At 44.1% G+C, this 18,082-nt stretch overlaps 1 protein-coding gene across 2 annotated transcripts in view; it reads right to left on the reverse strand.

Moving 5' to 3' along the window:
* Positions 1-18,082, reverse strand: part of rtbdn (retbindin) — a 59,253-nt gene that overhangs the window by 21,202 nt on the left and 19,969 nt on the right. For both annotated transcript variants that reach the window (XM_059640053.1, XM_059640054.1), the window contains exon 3: positions 5,005-5,092. In XM_059640053.1, coding sequence (XP_059496036.1) covers positions 5,005-5,092 — 88 coding nt within the window. The remainder of the gene's footprint in view (positions 1-5,004; positions 5,093-18,082) is intronic.

The raw sequence follows: 18,082 nt of genomic DNA on the forward strand, positions 1-18,082 counted from the left end.
GCATTATTGATTGGCAGGTGATAGCTAGAGATTTCCTAGCTCGTGTTTGACCTGATGCTATGAAATTTCATGTGTTCCAGTATCAATGTTGAGAACTAACGGGGCAAGTCCTCACTGCGAAGCCTCTGCCAGGGATGCCTAACCTGAAGAAGTTACCCTCCTCCCTCCGGACCAACCTCAGGGAATCTCTCTCCCATTGCAACCACCTATCTTCTTTGCTCTCCATCTTCGGTCCGCCTCCCCCTCTCTCCCTATTTATTCCAGTTCCCTCCCCCCATCCCCCTCTCTGATGAAGGGTCTAGGCCCGAAACGTCAGCTTTTGTGCTCCTGAGATGCTGCTTGGCCTGCTGTGTTCATCCAGCCTCACATTTTATTATCTTGGAATCTCCAGCATCTGCAGTTCCCATTATCTCTGATACTATTTTAACCTCACTGCGAAGCCTCTGCCAGGGATGCCTAACCTGAAGAAGTTACCCTCCTCCCTCCGGACCAACCTCAGGGAATCTCTCTCCCATTGCAACCACCTATCTTCTTTGCTCTCCATCTTCGGTCCGCCTCCCCCTCTCTCCCTATTTATTCCAGTTCCCTCCCCCCATCCCCCTCTCTGATGAAGGGTCTAGGCCCGAAACGTCAGCTTTTGTGCTCCTGAGATGCTGCTTGGCCTGCTGTGTTCATCCAGCCTCACATTTTATTATCTTGGAATCTCCAGCATCTGCAGTTCCCATTATCTCTGATACTATTTTAACCTCACTGCGAAGCCTCTGCCAGGGATGCCTAACCTGAAGAAGTTACCCTCCTCCCTCCGGACCAACCTCAGGGAATCTCTCTCCCATTGCAACCACCTATCTTCTTTGCTCTCCATCTTCGGTCCGCCTCCCCCTCTCTCCCTATTTATTCCAGTTCCCTCCCCCCATCCCCCTCTCTGATGAAGGGTCTAGGCCCGAAACGTCAGCTTTTGTGCTCCTGAGATGCTGCTTGGCCTGCTGTGTTCATCCAGCCTCACATTTTATTATCTTGGAATCTCCAGCATCTGCAGTTCCCATTATCTCTGATACTATTTTAACCTCACTGCGAAGCCTCTGCCAGGGATGCCTAACCTGAAGAAGTTACCCTCCTCCCTCCGGACCAACCTCAGGGAATCTCTCTCCCATTGCAACCACCTATCTTCTTTGCTCTCCATCTTCGGTCCGCCTCCCCCTCTCTCCCTATTTATTCCAGTTCCCTCCCCCCATCCCCCTCTCTGATGAAGGGTCTAGGCCCGAAACGTCAGCTTTTGTGCTCCTGAGATGCTGCTTGGCCTGCTGTGTTCATCCAGCCTCACATTTTATTATCTTGGAATCTCCAGCATCTGCAGTTCCCATTATCTCTGATACTATTTTAACCTCACTGCGAAGCCTCTGCCAGGGATGCCTAACCTGAAGAAGTTACCCTCCTCCCTCCGGACCAACCTCAGGGAATCTCTCTCCCATTGCAACCACCTATCTTCTTTGCTCTCCATCTTCGGTCCGCCTCCCCCTCTCTCCCTATTTATTCCAGTTCCCTCCCCCCATCCCCCTCTCTGATGAAGGGTCTAGGCCCGAAACGTCAGCTTTTGTGCTCCTGAGATGCTGCTTGGCCTGCTGTGTTCATCCAGCCTCACATTTTATTATCTTGGAATCTCCAGCATCTGCAGTTCCCATTATCTCTGATACTATTTTAACCTCACTGCGAAGCCTCTGCCAGGGATGCCTAACCTGAAGAAGTTACCCTCCTCCCTCCGGACCAACCTCAGGGAATCTCTCTCCCATTGCAACCACCTATCTTCTTTGCTCTCCATCTTCGGTCCGCCTCCCCCTCTCTCCCTATTTATTCCAGTTCCCTCCCCCCATCCCCCTCTCTGATGAAGGGTCTAGGCCCGAAACGTCAGCCTTTGTGCTCCTGAGATGCTGCTTGGCCTGCTGTGTTCATCCAGCCTCACATTTTATTATCTTGGAATCTCCAGCATCTGCAGTTCCCATTATCTCTGATACTATTTTAACCTCACTGCGAAGCCTCTGCCAGGGATGCCTAACCTGAAGAAGTTACCCTCCTCCCTCCGGACCAACCTCAGGGAATCTCTCTCCCATTGCAACCACCTATCTTCTTTGCTCTCCATCTTCGGTCCGCCTCCCCCTCTCTCCCTATTTATTCCAGTTCCCTCCCCCCATCCCCCTCTCTGATGAAGGGTCTAGGCCCGAAACGTCAGCTTTTGTGCTCCTGAGATGCTGCTTGGCCTGCTGTGTTCATCCAGCCTCACATTTTATTATCTTGGAATCTCCAGCATCTGCAGTTCCCATTATCTCTGATACTATTTTAACCTCACTGCGAAGCCTCTGCCAGGGATGCCTAACCTGAAGAAGTTACCCTCCTCCCTCCGGACCAACCTCAGGGAATCTCTCTCCCATTGCAACCACCTATCTTCTTTGCTCTCCATCTTCGGTCCGCCTCCCCCTCTCTCCCTATTTATTCCAGTTCCCTCCCCCCATCCCCCTCTCTGATGAAGGGTCTAGGCCCGAAACGTCAGCTTTTGTGCTCCTGAGATGCTGCTTGGCCTGCTGTGTTCATCCAGCCTCACATTTTATTATCTTGGAATCTCCAGCATCTGCAGTTCCCATTATCTCTGATACTATTTTAACCTCACTGCGAAGCCTCTGCCAGGGATGCCTAACCTGAAGAAGTTACCCTCCTCCCTCCGGACCAACCTCAGGGAATCTCTCTCCCATTGCAACCACCTATCTTCTTTGCTCTCCATCTTCGGTCCGCCTCCCCCTCTCTCCCTATTTATTCCAGTTCCCTCCCCCCATCCCCCTCTCTGATGAAGGGTCTAGGCCCGAAACGTCAGCTTTTGTGCTCCTGAGATGCTGCTTGGCCTGCTGTGTTCATCCAGCCTCACATTTTATTATCTTGGAATCTCCAGCATCTGCAGTTCCCATTATCTCTGATACTATTTTAACCTCACTGCGAAGCCTCTGCCAGGGATGCCTAACCTGAAGAAGTTACCCTCCTCCCTCCGGACCAACCTCAGGGAATCTCTCTCCCATTGCAACCACCTATCTTCTTTGCTCTCCATCTTCGGTCCGCCTCCCCCTCTCTCCCTATTTATTCCAGTTCCCTCCCCCCATCCCCCTCTCTGATGAAGGGTCTAGGCCCGAAACGTCAGCTTTTGTGCTCCTGAGATGCTGCTTGGCCTGCTGTGTTCATCCAGCCTCACATTTTATTATCTTGGAATCTCCAGCATCTGCAGTTCCCATTATCTCTGATACTATTTTAACCTCACTGCGAAGCCTCTGCCAGGGATGCCTAACCTGAAGAAGTTACCCTCCTCCCTCCGGACCAACCTCAGGGAATCTCTCTCCCATTGCAACCACCTATCTTCTTTGCTCTCCATCTTCGGTCCGCCTCCCCCTCTCTCCCTATTTATTCCAGTTCCCTCCCCCCATCCCCCTCTCTGATGAAGGGTCTAGGCCCGAAACGTCAGCTTTTGTGCTCCTGAGATGCTGCTTGGCCTGCTGTGTTCATCCAGCCTCACATTTTATTATCTTGGAATCTCCAGCATCTGCAGTTCCCATTATCTCTGATACTATTTTAACCTCACTGCGAAGCCTCTGCCAGGGATGCCTAACCTGAAGAAGTTACCCTCCTCCCTCCGGACCAACCTCAGGGAATCTCTCTCCCATTGCAACCACCTATCTTCTTTGCTCTCCATCTTCGGTCCGCCTCCCCCTCTCTCCCTATTTATTCCAGTTCCCTCCCCCCATCCCCCTCTCTGATGAAGGGTCTAGGCCCGAAACGTCAGCTTTTGTGCTCCTGAGATGCTGCTTGGCCTGCTGTGTTCATCCAGCCTCACATTTTATTATCTATACATCATATACTGCCTGTTCTGCTTGGTCCGTTTTGCCAGCGTGACAGGACATACTAGGGGTGGTGACAGTGGTCTCTTTGGACATTGACAATAGGGTATGTTTCTATGAGAATAACTATTTCAGCCTGTTGTTTGACTAGTTCTTGGGACAGCTCTCTTAAACTTTGGCACAAAACTGTGGATGCAAGTGAGAGGACTTTGCATTGCTGACAGGGCTGTGTTTGCTGTTGCTCTTTCTGCTGCCTTGGTTGATGCCAAATGGTTTCTTTCCTTTCTTCAGCCATTATAGTGATTTTGATACAACTGAGTAGTGTGGCAGCCCATTCAGTGGGTAATTAGAATCAACCATATTACAATGGCTCTATAGTCACATATGGGCCAAGTCAGTTAAGGATGTTCTGAGGAAGGGTCACTGGACCTGAAATATTAACTCTGATGTTTTTCTTCATAGATGCTGCCAGACCTGCTGAGCTTTTCCAGCAAATTCTGCTTTTGTTTCTGATTTCAGTTCTTTCAGTTTTTATTGGGGATGACAGATTTCCTTCCTTAAAATAGACATTAGTGAACCAGACTTTTTTAAAAAAATAATAATCAACAGTGGTTTTGGGGTCATCATCAGACCTGCATTTAACTTTAGATTTCACCACCTGCTATGTTGAGATTTGATCCTGTGTTCCCAGTATGTACCTGGGGTTTACTAGATTACTAGTCTAGTGATATTACCACTACACTACTGCCTCCCATCACCATAATAACCAGCTTAAAAAAACCAAGTTTTTTTGACTTAACTACAGATGGTGACTCCTCCACTTTTTCTTTTTCATGGAAATATAGCTGTTCTGTTAATTCTGAAATATCCCATGAAATGGCTGCTGTATTACCCCTTAACCTAATTTGTCCAGTTCAGATTTAGCCAGATTTCTCAATTGCACTTATTTAAATTTAAAATACTAGTCTTGGACCTGCTCTTCTCTCTCTCTCTCCAAGGGCTCCACTCTCCAAATGATCATTCTTTCCTTTGGTCAACACAAAAATAAACTCAGTATGTATCCACCTCAAGTAACTACTGAAAACAGTTTATGAATAAAAGTGATTTTTTAAAGAAAATCACATGAGGTACTAACTTTGTGCTCAAGCGTCCACATTGGTTCCAGGATGCAACCTCTGGAGAAGTATTCACCTTATCCTTTACATTCGCTCTGCAGCAAGCATCTGTAATTCAAGGAAATAGAGTATGTTGCATCCAATGGCTTAAATTTCAAAGAATATCAGTCAGACTTAAATAACAAAAACCACCCAGGATGGATTTATTGGCCACGTTAGCAGCTGGTGACATAGGCCTACAGCTAATGATAACCCTCAATTTGGCAGCGATCAAACATTATTTACACTTCTGTACCTTCAGTTCCAGTAAGATGACCAACCTTATAACTTGGGGCATTATTTAAACTTTTGCAAATGCTGTTTTGAAGTAGGAACACTGGTGCAGGAATGAAATTAGCTCACAAAGTCAGGCCACCCTGATTAAACCAGGACAGTTATGGGGGATGCTACCAGAATCCATACACTGCTGCAAAAATGCACAATAATTTGCTGTGAACTCATTTAAAATTGGTCCAGTTCCTCTAGATTTCAATGTTCTCTCACTATTATTATTCTTAATTATTATACTAATCACTATTATTTTTTATTCATTCACAGGATGAGGATATCGTTGGCCAGGCTATTATTTATTAATTAGTTTATTATTATTTTTAGCATTTATTGCCCATCCCAGAGGGCAGTTAAGAGTCAATCACATTGTTGTGGGTCTGGAGCCACATGTAGACTAGACCAGGTGGGAAAGGCAGTTTCCTTCCCTAAAGGACATTAGTGAACTACTGCAAACAGTAAAATGTCCCTACTTTTCTCTTCCGATTTTCCTGTTCCTGTCTCCTGCTATGTTTTCTGCTTGTAGTTGAGACATTGATCTTTTTTTTAAAACAAGCTGCTGCATTTTCAATAACCAAGCAATGTGAACATTTTAAGGTAGCTATTCTTCCCTTTCAAGATTGAGGGATCAGAGCCCAAATTACTTTTATTAAAATTAAGACAGAACAGTCCTCTTTTTCATTTTTGCACCCAGTGTTAGCATTATGCACTTTCAATTGAAGGGCAGCTTATGTTCACCTTCAGAGTCAGGGTTGCTACATGTTGCCCCCAAAGGCGCGTCTCTTTCCAATGTCAGAGAATTTCTTAACTGTGCACCAGTGTGACATTAGTGGCCTGATGACATTTGGCAATAAGATCCTGAAATAATGCCGCAAAGGCCAGTATCCCATCATCAAGTCACCACTTATTTACATGTGCACAGCACATTGACTCTGACCCAGCCACCTTAGAGCCAGTCCCTAAAATGAGGAGAACCACTAAGACTCTTGTCAGCCAGGGCTCCCTGATTGGTCCGGGTTAACAACCCCAATCAGGGATCTCATACTCAATGAGTTCCACCGGGCCCTCGTTCCAATCACTACAGATACATAGAGTTGCAAAACAAAAGTTGCGATGGATTTAGTACATTTTGTCAACTCGCCTTGTTGTCTTTCTTTCAGAGTTGAATCCCTGATGGTTACTCGGGCAAATGATTTTAGTTGGTGACTGAATACATGCCCTAACCAGAGTGGAGTCAATAAGCCATCCTTGTACCATTTAATATTCCTGGGCAAATGCTTGCAGGATAAGGAGAACAGCAAGTTTGAACGTGATGCCCTGTGTGGTTGAATAGCTTGCTTCATGTACAAAGAAGGTGGCAACTCGGGTATAGTATAGGGAGGGTTTGTTGCCTTGTGACAAAGTTCACTCCTTTGTGAGGGAGGGTGAAAAGTCAAAGTGGTGGGCAAAAAATGTGCAAGATGTACTGGAGGCAGGATGACAGTGAACAGTAAAGCATTTGAAACCAACATCCATCTGAAAGTTGCCTTACATTGAACCTCAATGTGCTTTGCTGATGGAGGCAGAATGCCATGTAATTTATTGTTTGACAAAAGGCTGTTTTAGTCCCCTGCATCCATGATCTTTCTAACGGTCTGCAGTTTTCCTTTTTATCAATCCTTTGGAACAACTACATGTAACACATGTTAGGTTATGCCTCGCAGCTAGTATGCGATATAAGTTAAAGAGGCATGCTTATGTTATCACTGTGACCTGATGGTATGAAAGTTCTCAGTCTCCACCTTACCGGGGCTACTTGTAGTTTGACATGTTGACGGCAGTGTGCTACAATTTTTAGCCAAATTTCTCAGTACTAGTTCACACACAGCAATACCTGTGATTGAAATGTATCTAGATACCAGGAGTCTTGTCATTGTTTACTGAATCTTTCAGTACGACGTGACTCCTGTTCTTATGTTAACATTAGTACCACCTCATCAGGGACAAATACCCTGCTGAAGATTTAAAGCCCACCACTGCATCCAGAGCAGATTGTGAGGGCGGAAATGCAGTTTATAGAGAAAGCGTTCCCAGATATCACATCACACATTCACCCACTCTGCTCTATTATTGTTTGTGCACAGGATGGCGATGTCTGTGGGAAATGGACAAATGCACCAGAATTAGCTGCACCAGTTTTGGACATAAGCAGTATCATTCATTATTGAGTACAAGCCCTAGTCCCAGAGCTGCAAAAACAACATTTGTTTCTGCTCAAGTTCCAGTTCTGTACCACGGAGAGTGAGGGTGAACTGTTTGATTCATTTTACTGCATACACAAGGAGGGTGAAAATCAGCCAGCCAAGGATTTGACAGGTCAGGTTTTTGTTTTCCAGAAGATGAGGAAAATAGCTGAGCAATGTGAATAGAAAGCCTGTCGCACATGCTGCTTTGATTAACCCAGAGAGGCCTTCAGCGACATTGCATGATGAAATCTGCTGTGACAGGGAGTGTGCTGGGAGGGAAACAGGAGCCTGCTTTCCCGTTCAGTGACAGCACCAGCTGCTCAGTCCTCATGATTTTTTTTCACAGTCCGATCCACATGATCAAACTTCTCATCCTGTGACACTAAGGATTAGATCAACCCTTTGGAGAGGTGAGTGCTTATGAACCAACTGAGGGAGAATGTTCCTAGAATTCCAAGTTTCTGCACAAAGTGCTACCTAGCCAATACCCGACACTTTTCTCTGAGAGAATGCCCAGGATAATTAAAAGTACCCACTGGGATTTGTCACCTCAATGTCCTGCCTGTCTTTAATAGGCAAAAACTCATAGAGATGTTTGCAATGATTTAAAAGGAACTGACATTTCAAAGACATTTGGACAAGTACATGAATAGGAATGGAGGGATATGGGTCTGGGGAAGACAAGTGGGACTTGTTTATTTTGGGATTATGTTCAGCATGGACTGGTTGGACCGAAGGGTCCGTTTCCATGCTGTATGACTCTATGACAGTGTAGATCAATAGAAATGGTTTGATTTGATGGAGAAGGGTACAACATGGTAACTAAACCTTACAATAAGAGTTTCAGAGTGGTGTTAGCATGCTGTTCTAGACATACATAATTGGCAATGTTCTCACTCAGAAAGCAGATCAGGCTGGAGATCAGTTGGAAACTGAAAACAAAAGTAGATTTTTGTTAGTTAAGTACATTGAAGAGTTACAGATCTGAGGTAGTGGATGGAGTTAATATACTGATTAATCATGATCTATTTGAAGAGCGAACCTTGTGAAGCTGAATGATCTCCTACATGTACTCTATGTGTACTGTAACTGCATAATGGTTGAAAAGGTTTGGCCAAAACTTTTAGTAATTGATATAAAAATTACTGTCAGTGTCCATAGTCGTGCAATTTAATTCTGCGTTCTCTTGACTGATTGATCAATGCAGAATACACACCCACAGCTGAATGGTTTGGTCAAGTCTGTCCTATTCCAGCTCCCAAAATGCATGTGGTGTTCAGAAAGCAAGCGTGCCACTCAGCTGGTGATCAGAATCTGGACATCCTGGCTCACTTTCCTGTCCCTAACTTAGAAATCAACTACTGTGAGGCAGTGGTTCCTAAACATTTATCTCCTGAATTCAAGGATTATAAATTAATTGGGATTTCAAAGAGTTACGAGAACTCGAAGGAAATGAATAATTCTCATGCACTGCGCCTCGCCCAAAACAACTTTGTATCTTCAGTGTATGTCACCTGCCAGATGCTAACAATTACACTGACTACAAAAATTTACCTTGTGCAGTCTGACATCACTAGCAGTAACAGCAAGTGCATTTTTTCACTCTAAATCTTTACCTCTCTTCTCCCATGACATGTTATCCAGGAAAATGTTTATATTTGTGCCAACATCACCGAAAACAGGTCACTTGGATCAGATTTATTGCTGCTTGTGGGATCTTGTGGTGTGCAAATATGATGTGAAGTTTACTGCATTACAATGACTGATGCCCACTGTACTAAAATACTTCACTGTAAAATTGCTTTGACACCACCTATTATCTACATACACTATATAAATCTGATGGGAGTACTTAGTTTGTCTGCTATATTATGCCACTAGCATTTTTTGATACACTATTTCTGATAGGAGTATACCCCAGTGGGCAATCTATATGTGAGCACAGATTGAGTCTTGGCTGGCTCTTCAATCTTGGGAGGTCTTACAATCAAACCGGATCCCATTTCACACAGAGCTATGAATAAAGGGTAGGGAGAGGCTGTTTTTGACTGGCTATCGTTCAAGCTCAGGATCAGGATATTCCCCTAACTCCTCTTCTCCCCCACCTCCCCAACATTCTGTCCAGACCAATGGTGTCACATGCTCTGTCATCAGGCTGGATTAGTGAGTTAAAGTATAAATTGGCCAGCTGAGTTTGGTCTGTGTGGATCAGCCAAATTGTTGAAAGAGTTAGTTCCACGCAGTTGTCGTTAACAGTTACCATGAGAAATATGCTAATTGGAAGCCCTGTACTATTGGCAATGTGACCATGTCTTGCAAAGTTCTCTGGTCATATTATCATAACATTGAGTTTTTTTGTTCCAGTTGAGCGGGGTTGCTGTGTGTCCCTGCTGTTGCTAACAGCCAGTGTTGTATGCCAGATTTCTGGATAATCTATGAGTTTTATCTTTTCCGGACTGGACTTTAAAATTCTCTGTCCATATTCAGTTCTCAAACATTTCAAATTGGTAGCCTTTTCCCTCCAGTCAAGATCAACAGCGTACAGTTTATGATACAAAGCCAGATCAAAAATTCCCACTGTGTGGGAGCAGGTCTTTTGGCCCATTGAGTTTACACCAACCCTCCAAAGAGCATCCCACTCAGACCCATCTCCCTACCTTATCCCTGTAACCTTGCATTTCCCATGGCTCATCCACCTAGCCTGCACATCCCTGGACACAAGGGCAATTTTGCACAGCCAATCCATCTAACCGGCACATCGTTGGACTGTGTCAGTCTAAATTATGTTCTCAGGTCCTGAGGGAGTGGGGCTTGAACCTCTAAACCTTATACTGCAGAGGTGAGAGTCAATTGTGAAGCATGAAGCATTGTGACAGTATGGTACATGGTAGATGGACCAACTGGACATAAGCTGCATGGTATTTTTCATGGAGGAAGCCCACACGGACATGGGGAGAACGTGCGTCGATCCCTCGCACTGTGGGGAAGCAGTGCTAACCATTAAGCCACCAACCTGCCGCGAAGATGATGCGGGTTCTTGCCTACATTTCAGCACAGTGACCTTGCAGTTTTCGCTGTTGCAAAGGAATAGCGGACAAAGCTTGCTTGCAGAGACTCGAGGTTTTAACTGGTGTGCTGCAGCACATGACAAGTACAGAACATTGTCATCAAATTTTCAGCAAGCAGCACCGCTCTACCTGAGACTGTATCCGTGCTTCCGATCTCCTCTGGAGTCTCAGTGTCTATTAGTGAAGGCATTATCTGCTGACCACAGGCACCCTTATCAACTGGGTATGGCAAATTTCCACAGCTGTGCACGTGTAGACTTCCAACACTGCGTATAGGTGCCGATTTGGAAGCGTGCATGAGCATCAATTCAACTGAAAAAGTTTCCGCACTGTGGAATTGTTTGTCTCATTAAAGTGTGCCTTGATACCGAAAAGGTCGGGAACCACTGGAGCAGACTGTACCGAAGTCCTGTCAAAACAGGTATCCTTCAAGTATGGCATGGGGTTTTGTGGCAAAAAGGATCAACAAATTCAAATCTTTAGAAAGATTTGTGTCCAGCAGCATCTTTCCCAATCTCAGGGCCTCCCAAAGTACATTACCTCAAACAGATATTTTTAAGATGTAGTCACTGTCATACTGCAGGCAATGTGGCAGCTCATTTATATAAAGGAAGCTCCCACAAGTAGCAATGCAATGCTGAGCGGATAATTTAAAAAAATAATTAAATGATTTTGAGCAACAACGTTGCTCAGACCACCATGGAAAGCTGCCCTGCCCTTTATTAAACAGTGCTGAATGATCTGCTGAGGGTGTCTGAGAGGACAATTTGAGCCCCGATTCAATGTTTCGTCTTAAAACGACACGTCAAATGATGCAGCAGTCCCAAAATTCTGAATTAGCAGTGTCAGCCTAGATTATGTGCTCAGTCTGAGGGAGTAGGGCTTGAAACTCTAAACCTTCTAACGCAGAGAGAGTCAACTGTGAAGCATGAGACATCGCGACAATAAACTGCATGGCATTTTTCATTCGGCCATGCCTCTACAGGGGCTGATGCCTAATCACTTTATTACAAATTACGACCATAACAGTACAAAAGAACTCTGCGAAAGCGCACAAGTGGCTTTAATATTTAACACCAAAATCCATCTAGCCTTGTGAGTAGCAGGCCCAGATTTCTTTTGCCATGTTTGTTTCTCAAGCCCGAGCAGCCCGAATCTCTGCACCAGCAAATCTGGAGATTGTGCCTACTAATCCCTGTTTAAAGGAATTCAAGCACGTAACCTCTGAACAGCAAATCTTTGTTTACGTGAATTACATGAATATAAATCCCATTCCTCTGGGAGTGGAGGATTTAATGCCTACTGCTATTCTGCATTGTTTTACCAATTTTCACACTGTAGAATACTACAGCACTGAAGGAGGTAATTTGTGTCCGTGCTGGTTCTTTGTAAAAGCTATTCAATTAGTCCCACTTTTTTACTTCCCCTCCACAACCCAACAAACCCTTCTTTTCAAAGATATACCCAACTCTTTTCTGAAAATAAAAACCGAAAGAACTGTGAATGCTGTGAATCAGGAACAAAAACAAAAGTTGCTGGAAAAGCTCAGCAGGCCTGGAAGCATCTGTGAAGGAAAAAACAAGAGTTAACGTTTCAGATCCAGTGACGCTTCCTCAGAACCGATGGTGGCTGGGAAAACGTCAGTTTATATGTAGTAAGTAGGGAGATGGGTGGGGTAGGGAGTAAATGATAGGATAGGGCCCAAAGAGAGAGAGAGACAGTTGGACAAAGGAGTTGCTAATGATCAGGCTGGGAGGGTGAATAGTTGTAAATGGGGACTGTTAGTGACTAACAACAGGGGGTGTGTAATGGCACCCACCTCCCTACTTTCTGCATACAAACTGATGTTTTCCCAGCCACCATCAGTTCTGAGGAGGGGTCACCGGACCCGAAACATGAACTCTGTTCTTTCCTTCATAGATGCTGCCAGACCTGCTGAGCTTTTCCAGTAACTTTGCTTTTGTTCCCTGCTGAAATTTCTCTCTGAGTCTGCTCGCACCACACTTGCAGGCAGGATGTTACTCTTCTGCTCCACATTGGTCATTGGTAGATTATTTGGCTGAGGGAAATCACAGCTGAAGTCAACCTTATCCCCTGAACACATTCACACTTTCCAGTATTGAACAGCAAGTAATGATTATGAGATATAAGCCTGACTGACATTCCTATTTTTAAAAATAATCATTTGTGGGCTGTGTGCATTGCTGACATCTCTGGAGTGAACAGGATGCCTGGACAGGGCAGACAAAGCACATTGGTGTGGGACTAGACTCAACTCACATATAGAGCAGATTGGCTAAATCTTTCTTCCAGTTTTCTTCCTTAGGAGGTATTAAATGAACATACTAGCCTTTTTACTCCTGGTGTCAGGTTTTTTTATTATTTCTAGATTTTGTTTTAACAAAATGAAAGTTTGTGAGTTGCCATGGTGGGATTTGAACTGCCACTTCAGGAATATTGACCCAGCTCTCTGGTTTGCTCATCCAGTAACTTAACCATCTACATGCTACATGCATACAAGAAATGCCACTTGTTCAAAACCTGACCCTGGAGTGAATGAGTGATCACAGTTAAGGTTATGGTTTATCTCAACAAAGTCATAGAGATTTACAGCATGGAAAGAGACCCTTCCGTCCAATTTATCCATGTTGACCAAATACCTTAAATCAATCTAGCCTCATTTGCCAGCATCTGGCCCATATCCCTGTAAACCCTCCCTATTCATATACCCATCCAGATGCCTTTCAAATGTTGTAATTGTACCAGCCTCCACCACATACTCTGGCAGCTCATTCCATACACACACCACCCTCTGTGTGAAAATGTCGCCACTTAGTTCCCTTTTAAATCTTTCCTCTCTCACATTAAACCTATGTCCTCTAGTTTTGGACACCCCCACCCTGGGGAAAAGACCTTGTCTATTTACCGTGTCCATACCGCTGATGATTTAGTAAACCTCGAAAAGATCATCCCTCAGGCTCCAACTCTCCAGGGAAAATAGTCGTCTATTCAACCTCTCCTTTTGGCTCAAACATTCTAACCCTAACAATGTCCTCGTAAATCTTTTCTGAACCCCTTCTAGTTTCACAACATCCTTCCTATAGCAGGGAGATCACAATATCATGCAGTATACCAATAGTGGGCCAAGCAATGTCCTTACAGCTGCAACATGACCTCCCAACTCCTGCAATCAATACACTGACCAATAAAGGCAAGCATACTAAAGGCCTTCTTCACTGTCCTATCTACCTGGGACTCCACTTTCAAGGAACTATGAACCTGCACTTTAAGGCTTCTTTGTTCAGCAACACTGCCCAGGACCTTAATTGTATAAATCCTGCCCTGATTTGCCTTCCCAAAATGTAGCACCTCACATGTATATAAATTAAACTCCATCTGCCAATCCTTAGCCCATTGGCCCATCTGAGCAATATCCCATTGTACTCTAAGGTAATCTTCTTCACTGTCCACTATACCTCCCATTTTGGTATCGTCTGCAAACTTACTAATCATATCTCCTATTTTCACATCCAAATCTGCAGTGGCTCTAGAACTGATCTTTGTGGCACACTGCTGGTCATAGTTTTCCAGTCTGAAAAGCAACCCTCCACCACCATCGTCTATCCTCTACCTTCAAACCAGTCCTGCATCCAAATAGCTAATTCTCCCTCTAATTCCATGTGATCTAACTAGTCCACCATGAGGAACATTGTTGGATGCCTTACTGAAGTCCATATAGATCACGTCCACCATTCTAAGTTCATGAGACATGATTTCCCAATCACAAAGCCATGTTGACTATCCCTAATCAGCCTTTCCCTTTCCTGTCTCTCAGGATTCCCTCCAACAACTTGCCCACGACTGATGTCAGGTTCACCGGCCTATAGTTCCCTGGCTTTTCCTTACCATCTTTCTTAAATAGTGCATCATGTTAGCTAACCAACAGTCTTCCAGCACCTCCCCTGTGGCTATCGATGATACAAGTAGCAAGGGGCTCAGCAATCACTTTCCTAGCTTCCTACAGAGTTCTAGACTACATTTGATCAGGTCCTGGGAATTTATCCACCTTTATGCATTTTAATATGACCAGCACCACCTCCTCTGTAATATGGACATTTTGGAAGATTTCACTATTTATTTCCCCACAATCTCTATCTTCCATATCCTTCTCCACAGTCAACACTGATGCAAAATACTCATTTAGTATCTTGCCCCTATCCTGTGGTTCCACACATAGGCAGCCCTTCTAATCTTTAAGGGGACCTATTCTCTCCCTAGTTACACTTTTGTCCTTAATGTATTTGTAGAATCCCTTTGGATTCTCCTTAACTGTATTTGCCAAAGCTATCCTATGTCCCTTTTATGCCTTCCTGATTTATCTCTTAACTATATTCCTCCTGGCTTTACACTCTCCTAGGGATTCACTCGATCCCCGCTGTCTATACCTGACATCTGCTTCCTTCCTTTTCTTGACCAAAATCTCAATTTGTCTGGTCATCCAGCATTCCCTATACCTACCAGCCTTGCCCTTCACCCTAACAGGAACATACTGTCTGGACTCTTGTTATTTCATTTTTGAAGGCTTCCCATATTCCAGCTGTCCCTATGAACATCCACCCTCAATCACCTTCTTACCTAGTAACATCAAAATTAGCCTTCCTCCAATTCAGAACGTTAGCTTTTGGTTCTGCTCTATCCTTTTCCATCACTGTTTTAAAAACTAATAGAACTATGATCACTGGCCCCAAAGTGCTCACCCAATGACACTTCAGTTATCTGCCCGGGCTTATTTCCCAAGAGTAGGTCAAGTTTTGCACCTTCTCCACATACTGAATCGGAAAATTTTCTCGTACACACTGAACAAATTCCTCTCCATCCAAGCCCTTAATACTATGCCAGTCCCAGTCTATGTTAAAATCCCCTAACATAACTGCCCTAATATGCTTACAGATAACTAAGATCGCCTTACAAATTTGTTTCTCAATTTTCCACTGACTGTTGGGTTGGTGGGGGAGCTGCTGTAGGACAATATCAATAAGGTGATCATTCCTTTCTTATTTCTCAGTTCCACCCAAATAACATCCCTGGAATATCTTCCCTAATTACAGCAGTAATGGTATCCCTAATTAAGAATGCCACACACCCCCGTCTCTTGCACCCCCTCACCCCACCCCACTTTCAATCCTTCCCTATAGCATCTATACCTTGGAATATTAAGCTGCCAGTCCTGTCCATCCTTGAGCCACGCCTTTGTAATTGCTATGATATCCCAGTCTCATGTTCCTGACCATGCCCTGAGGTCATCTGCCTTACCTGTTAGGCCTCTTGCATTGAAATAAATGCAGTTTAATTTATCAGTCCTACCTCATTGTGCACTTTGTCCCTGCCTACCCTGACTGTTTGACCTACTCCTTTTCCCAACTGTACCAGTCTCAGACTGCTCACTTTCCTCACCGTCTTTCTGGGTCACATGCCCCCTTACTACTTTAAATCCTCCTGAGCAGCTCTAGCAAACCTCCCCGCCAAGACATTAGTCCTCTTGTAATTCAGGTGCAATCATTCTTCTTATACTGGTTACGTCTACCCCAGAAGACAGTCCAATGATTCAAAAATGTGAATCTTTCTCTCCTGCACCAGCTCCTCAGCCACGCATTCATCTGCTCTATCCTCCTATTCCTAACCTTACTAGCTCATGGCACTAGGAGTGATCCAAATATTACTACCCTCAAGGGCCTACCTTTTAAATTCCTGCCTAACCTCCTATATTCTCTCCTCAATATCTCATCCTTTTCTCTTCCCATGTCATTAATTCCAATGTGTACAACAACCATCTGCTGGTTCCTATCCTCCTTGAGAATGTTCTGCACCCTCTCAGAGATACTTTAATCCAGGGTCCAGGGAGGCAACACACCATTCTGATGTCTCACTGTCAGCCGCAGAATTGTCTGTCTGTGCCTATGACTAGAGAGTCCTATCACAATTGATGGATTGAAAATCAATCAGGCTCCTGCTGTTGAATAGAATGTATTGACTGCTTTTGTATAACTAATGAGGAGACGGGAAGGTCGTAATATTTTGTCTGGAGTCACAGATTTTCACAGCTCAGGTTTTCTGCTGAGCTACATGTTAGCTGTGGTCAATGGCTAGCACTCTCCACTCTTCAGTCAGAAGATTATTGGTTGAAGCCCCACTCTTGAGACTTCAGCTGGGCACTCCCAGTACATTACCAATGAAACACTGCATTGCAGGAGGCAATGTTCTTTGGCTGAAGTGCTAAGCTGAAATCCAAAATGCTCCTCTGGGTTTACATAAAAGATTTCATGACACTGTTCTAACAGCAGGAGCTTTTGCTGTGCAATATTTGTCCCTCATCCAAGGTAGTTGAAATAAAGATGATAGCACCATCTAATGGGACCTGGTCAACGCAAGTCTTTTCTCCAAATGCAGCAAGAGTACAAAATAGAGGGAATTAGAAATAGACTAGGTGCACAGGACTGATAACCTGCATGCACTAGAAACGTGAAGCAGAGTCTTTTTTTGAAAATCAGTCATGCTGGCTCAGCTTTTCCTGTTGAGACATTATTTATTGCACCTCAAATTCTTTAAATTGCCACCACCCTCCAAGAAAGAAGAGTTCCCGTCTTTCAAGTGAGTTAAGTACACAAAAAGGACAAATGCAAAAACGAAATGCATAAGCACGGGTAGTCTGTAAATAGTTCATATTCAGCAATGAGTTACGAGACTGAAATTCAATCAAACTGTTCTGATGAGGTTACAAACTAAAGGGAGCTAAGCTTGAATGGTTCCATACATCAGCAGGATGTAGCCATTGATTTTTCTATTTTAAATGCACTGCCTGCAGTTTTTTTATTCTTTCATGTCATGCACTACATAGCTTCATGCAAAGTAGTTTTTTTTTGTAAAAAGGAATCAATAAGTAATCAGGGCGTGAAATATAGTCAAAGTTAGGAAAAGGCGAGAGGTGAGATCTTGAGATGAACCAGTTGATAAGGAGAGGGTGTGATGGACAGGTACAACACTTGCAGGTTTAAAACGGGTAGGTGGAAGACTAAAGTGATCAGAGCAAGGAATCAAAGGTCATTCCTCTCAACAGTGATGTTGAAAATTATGAGGTGTTTTGTTCTTGTAGATAGGGTGAAGCTGTTCCTCCTGACAGAAGGGTCACATTCGGCTGTAAAGCATTTCAGAGGTGTTAACAGAGATTCAAATTCCATTTTTATCCATCTATTCATTGGTGGCTCCAAAACAAGAAATCAGCTTACACAAATTAATAGGCTCAGCACCAACATTCAACTCTACCAGAATACAAGGTCATCAAGAAGCAAGAGGTTTAAGTAAAAATAGTCCTATAATTCCAGTTATTTAACACTACTTATGCCAGGTAATTCTCCGATTATAGCCTTCTATAATTTAGACAATGTGATTACTTATATCAACACAACATTCTCAATATCAAA

This window comes from Stegostoma tigrinum, chromosome 35, assembly GCF_030684315.1.
Source record: "Stegostoma tigrinum isolate sSteTig4 chromosome 35, sSteTig4.hap1, whole genome shotgun sequence".
Lineage (NCBI taxonomy): Eukaryota > Metazoa > Chordata > Chondrichthyes > Orectolobiformes > Stegostomatidae > Stegostoma > Stegostoma tigrinum.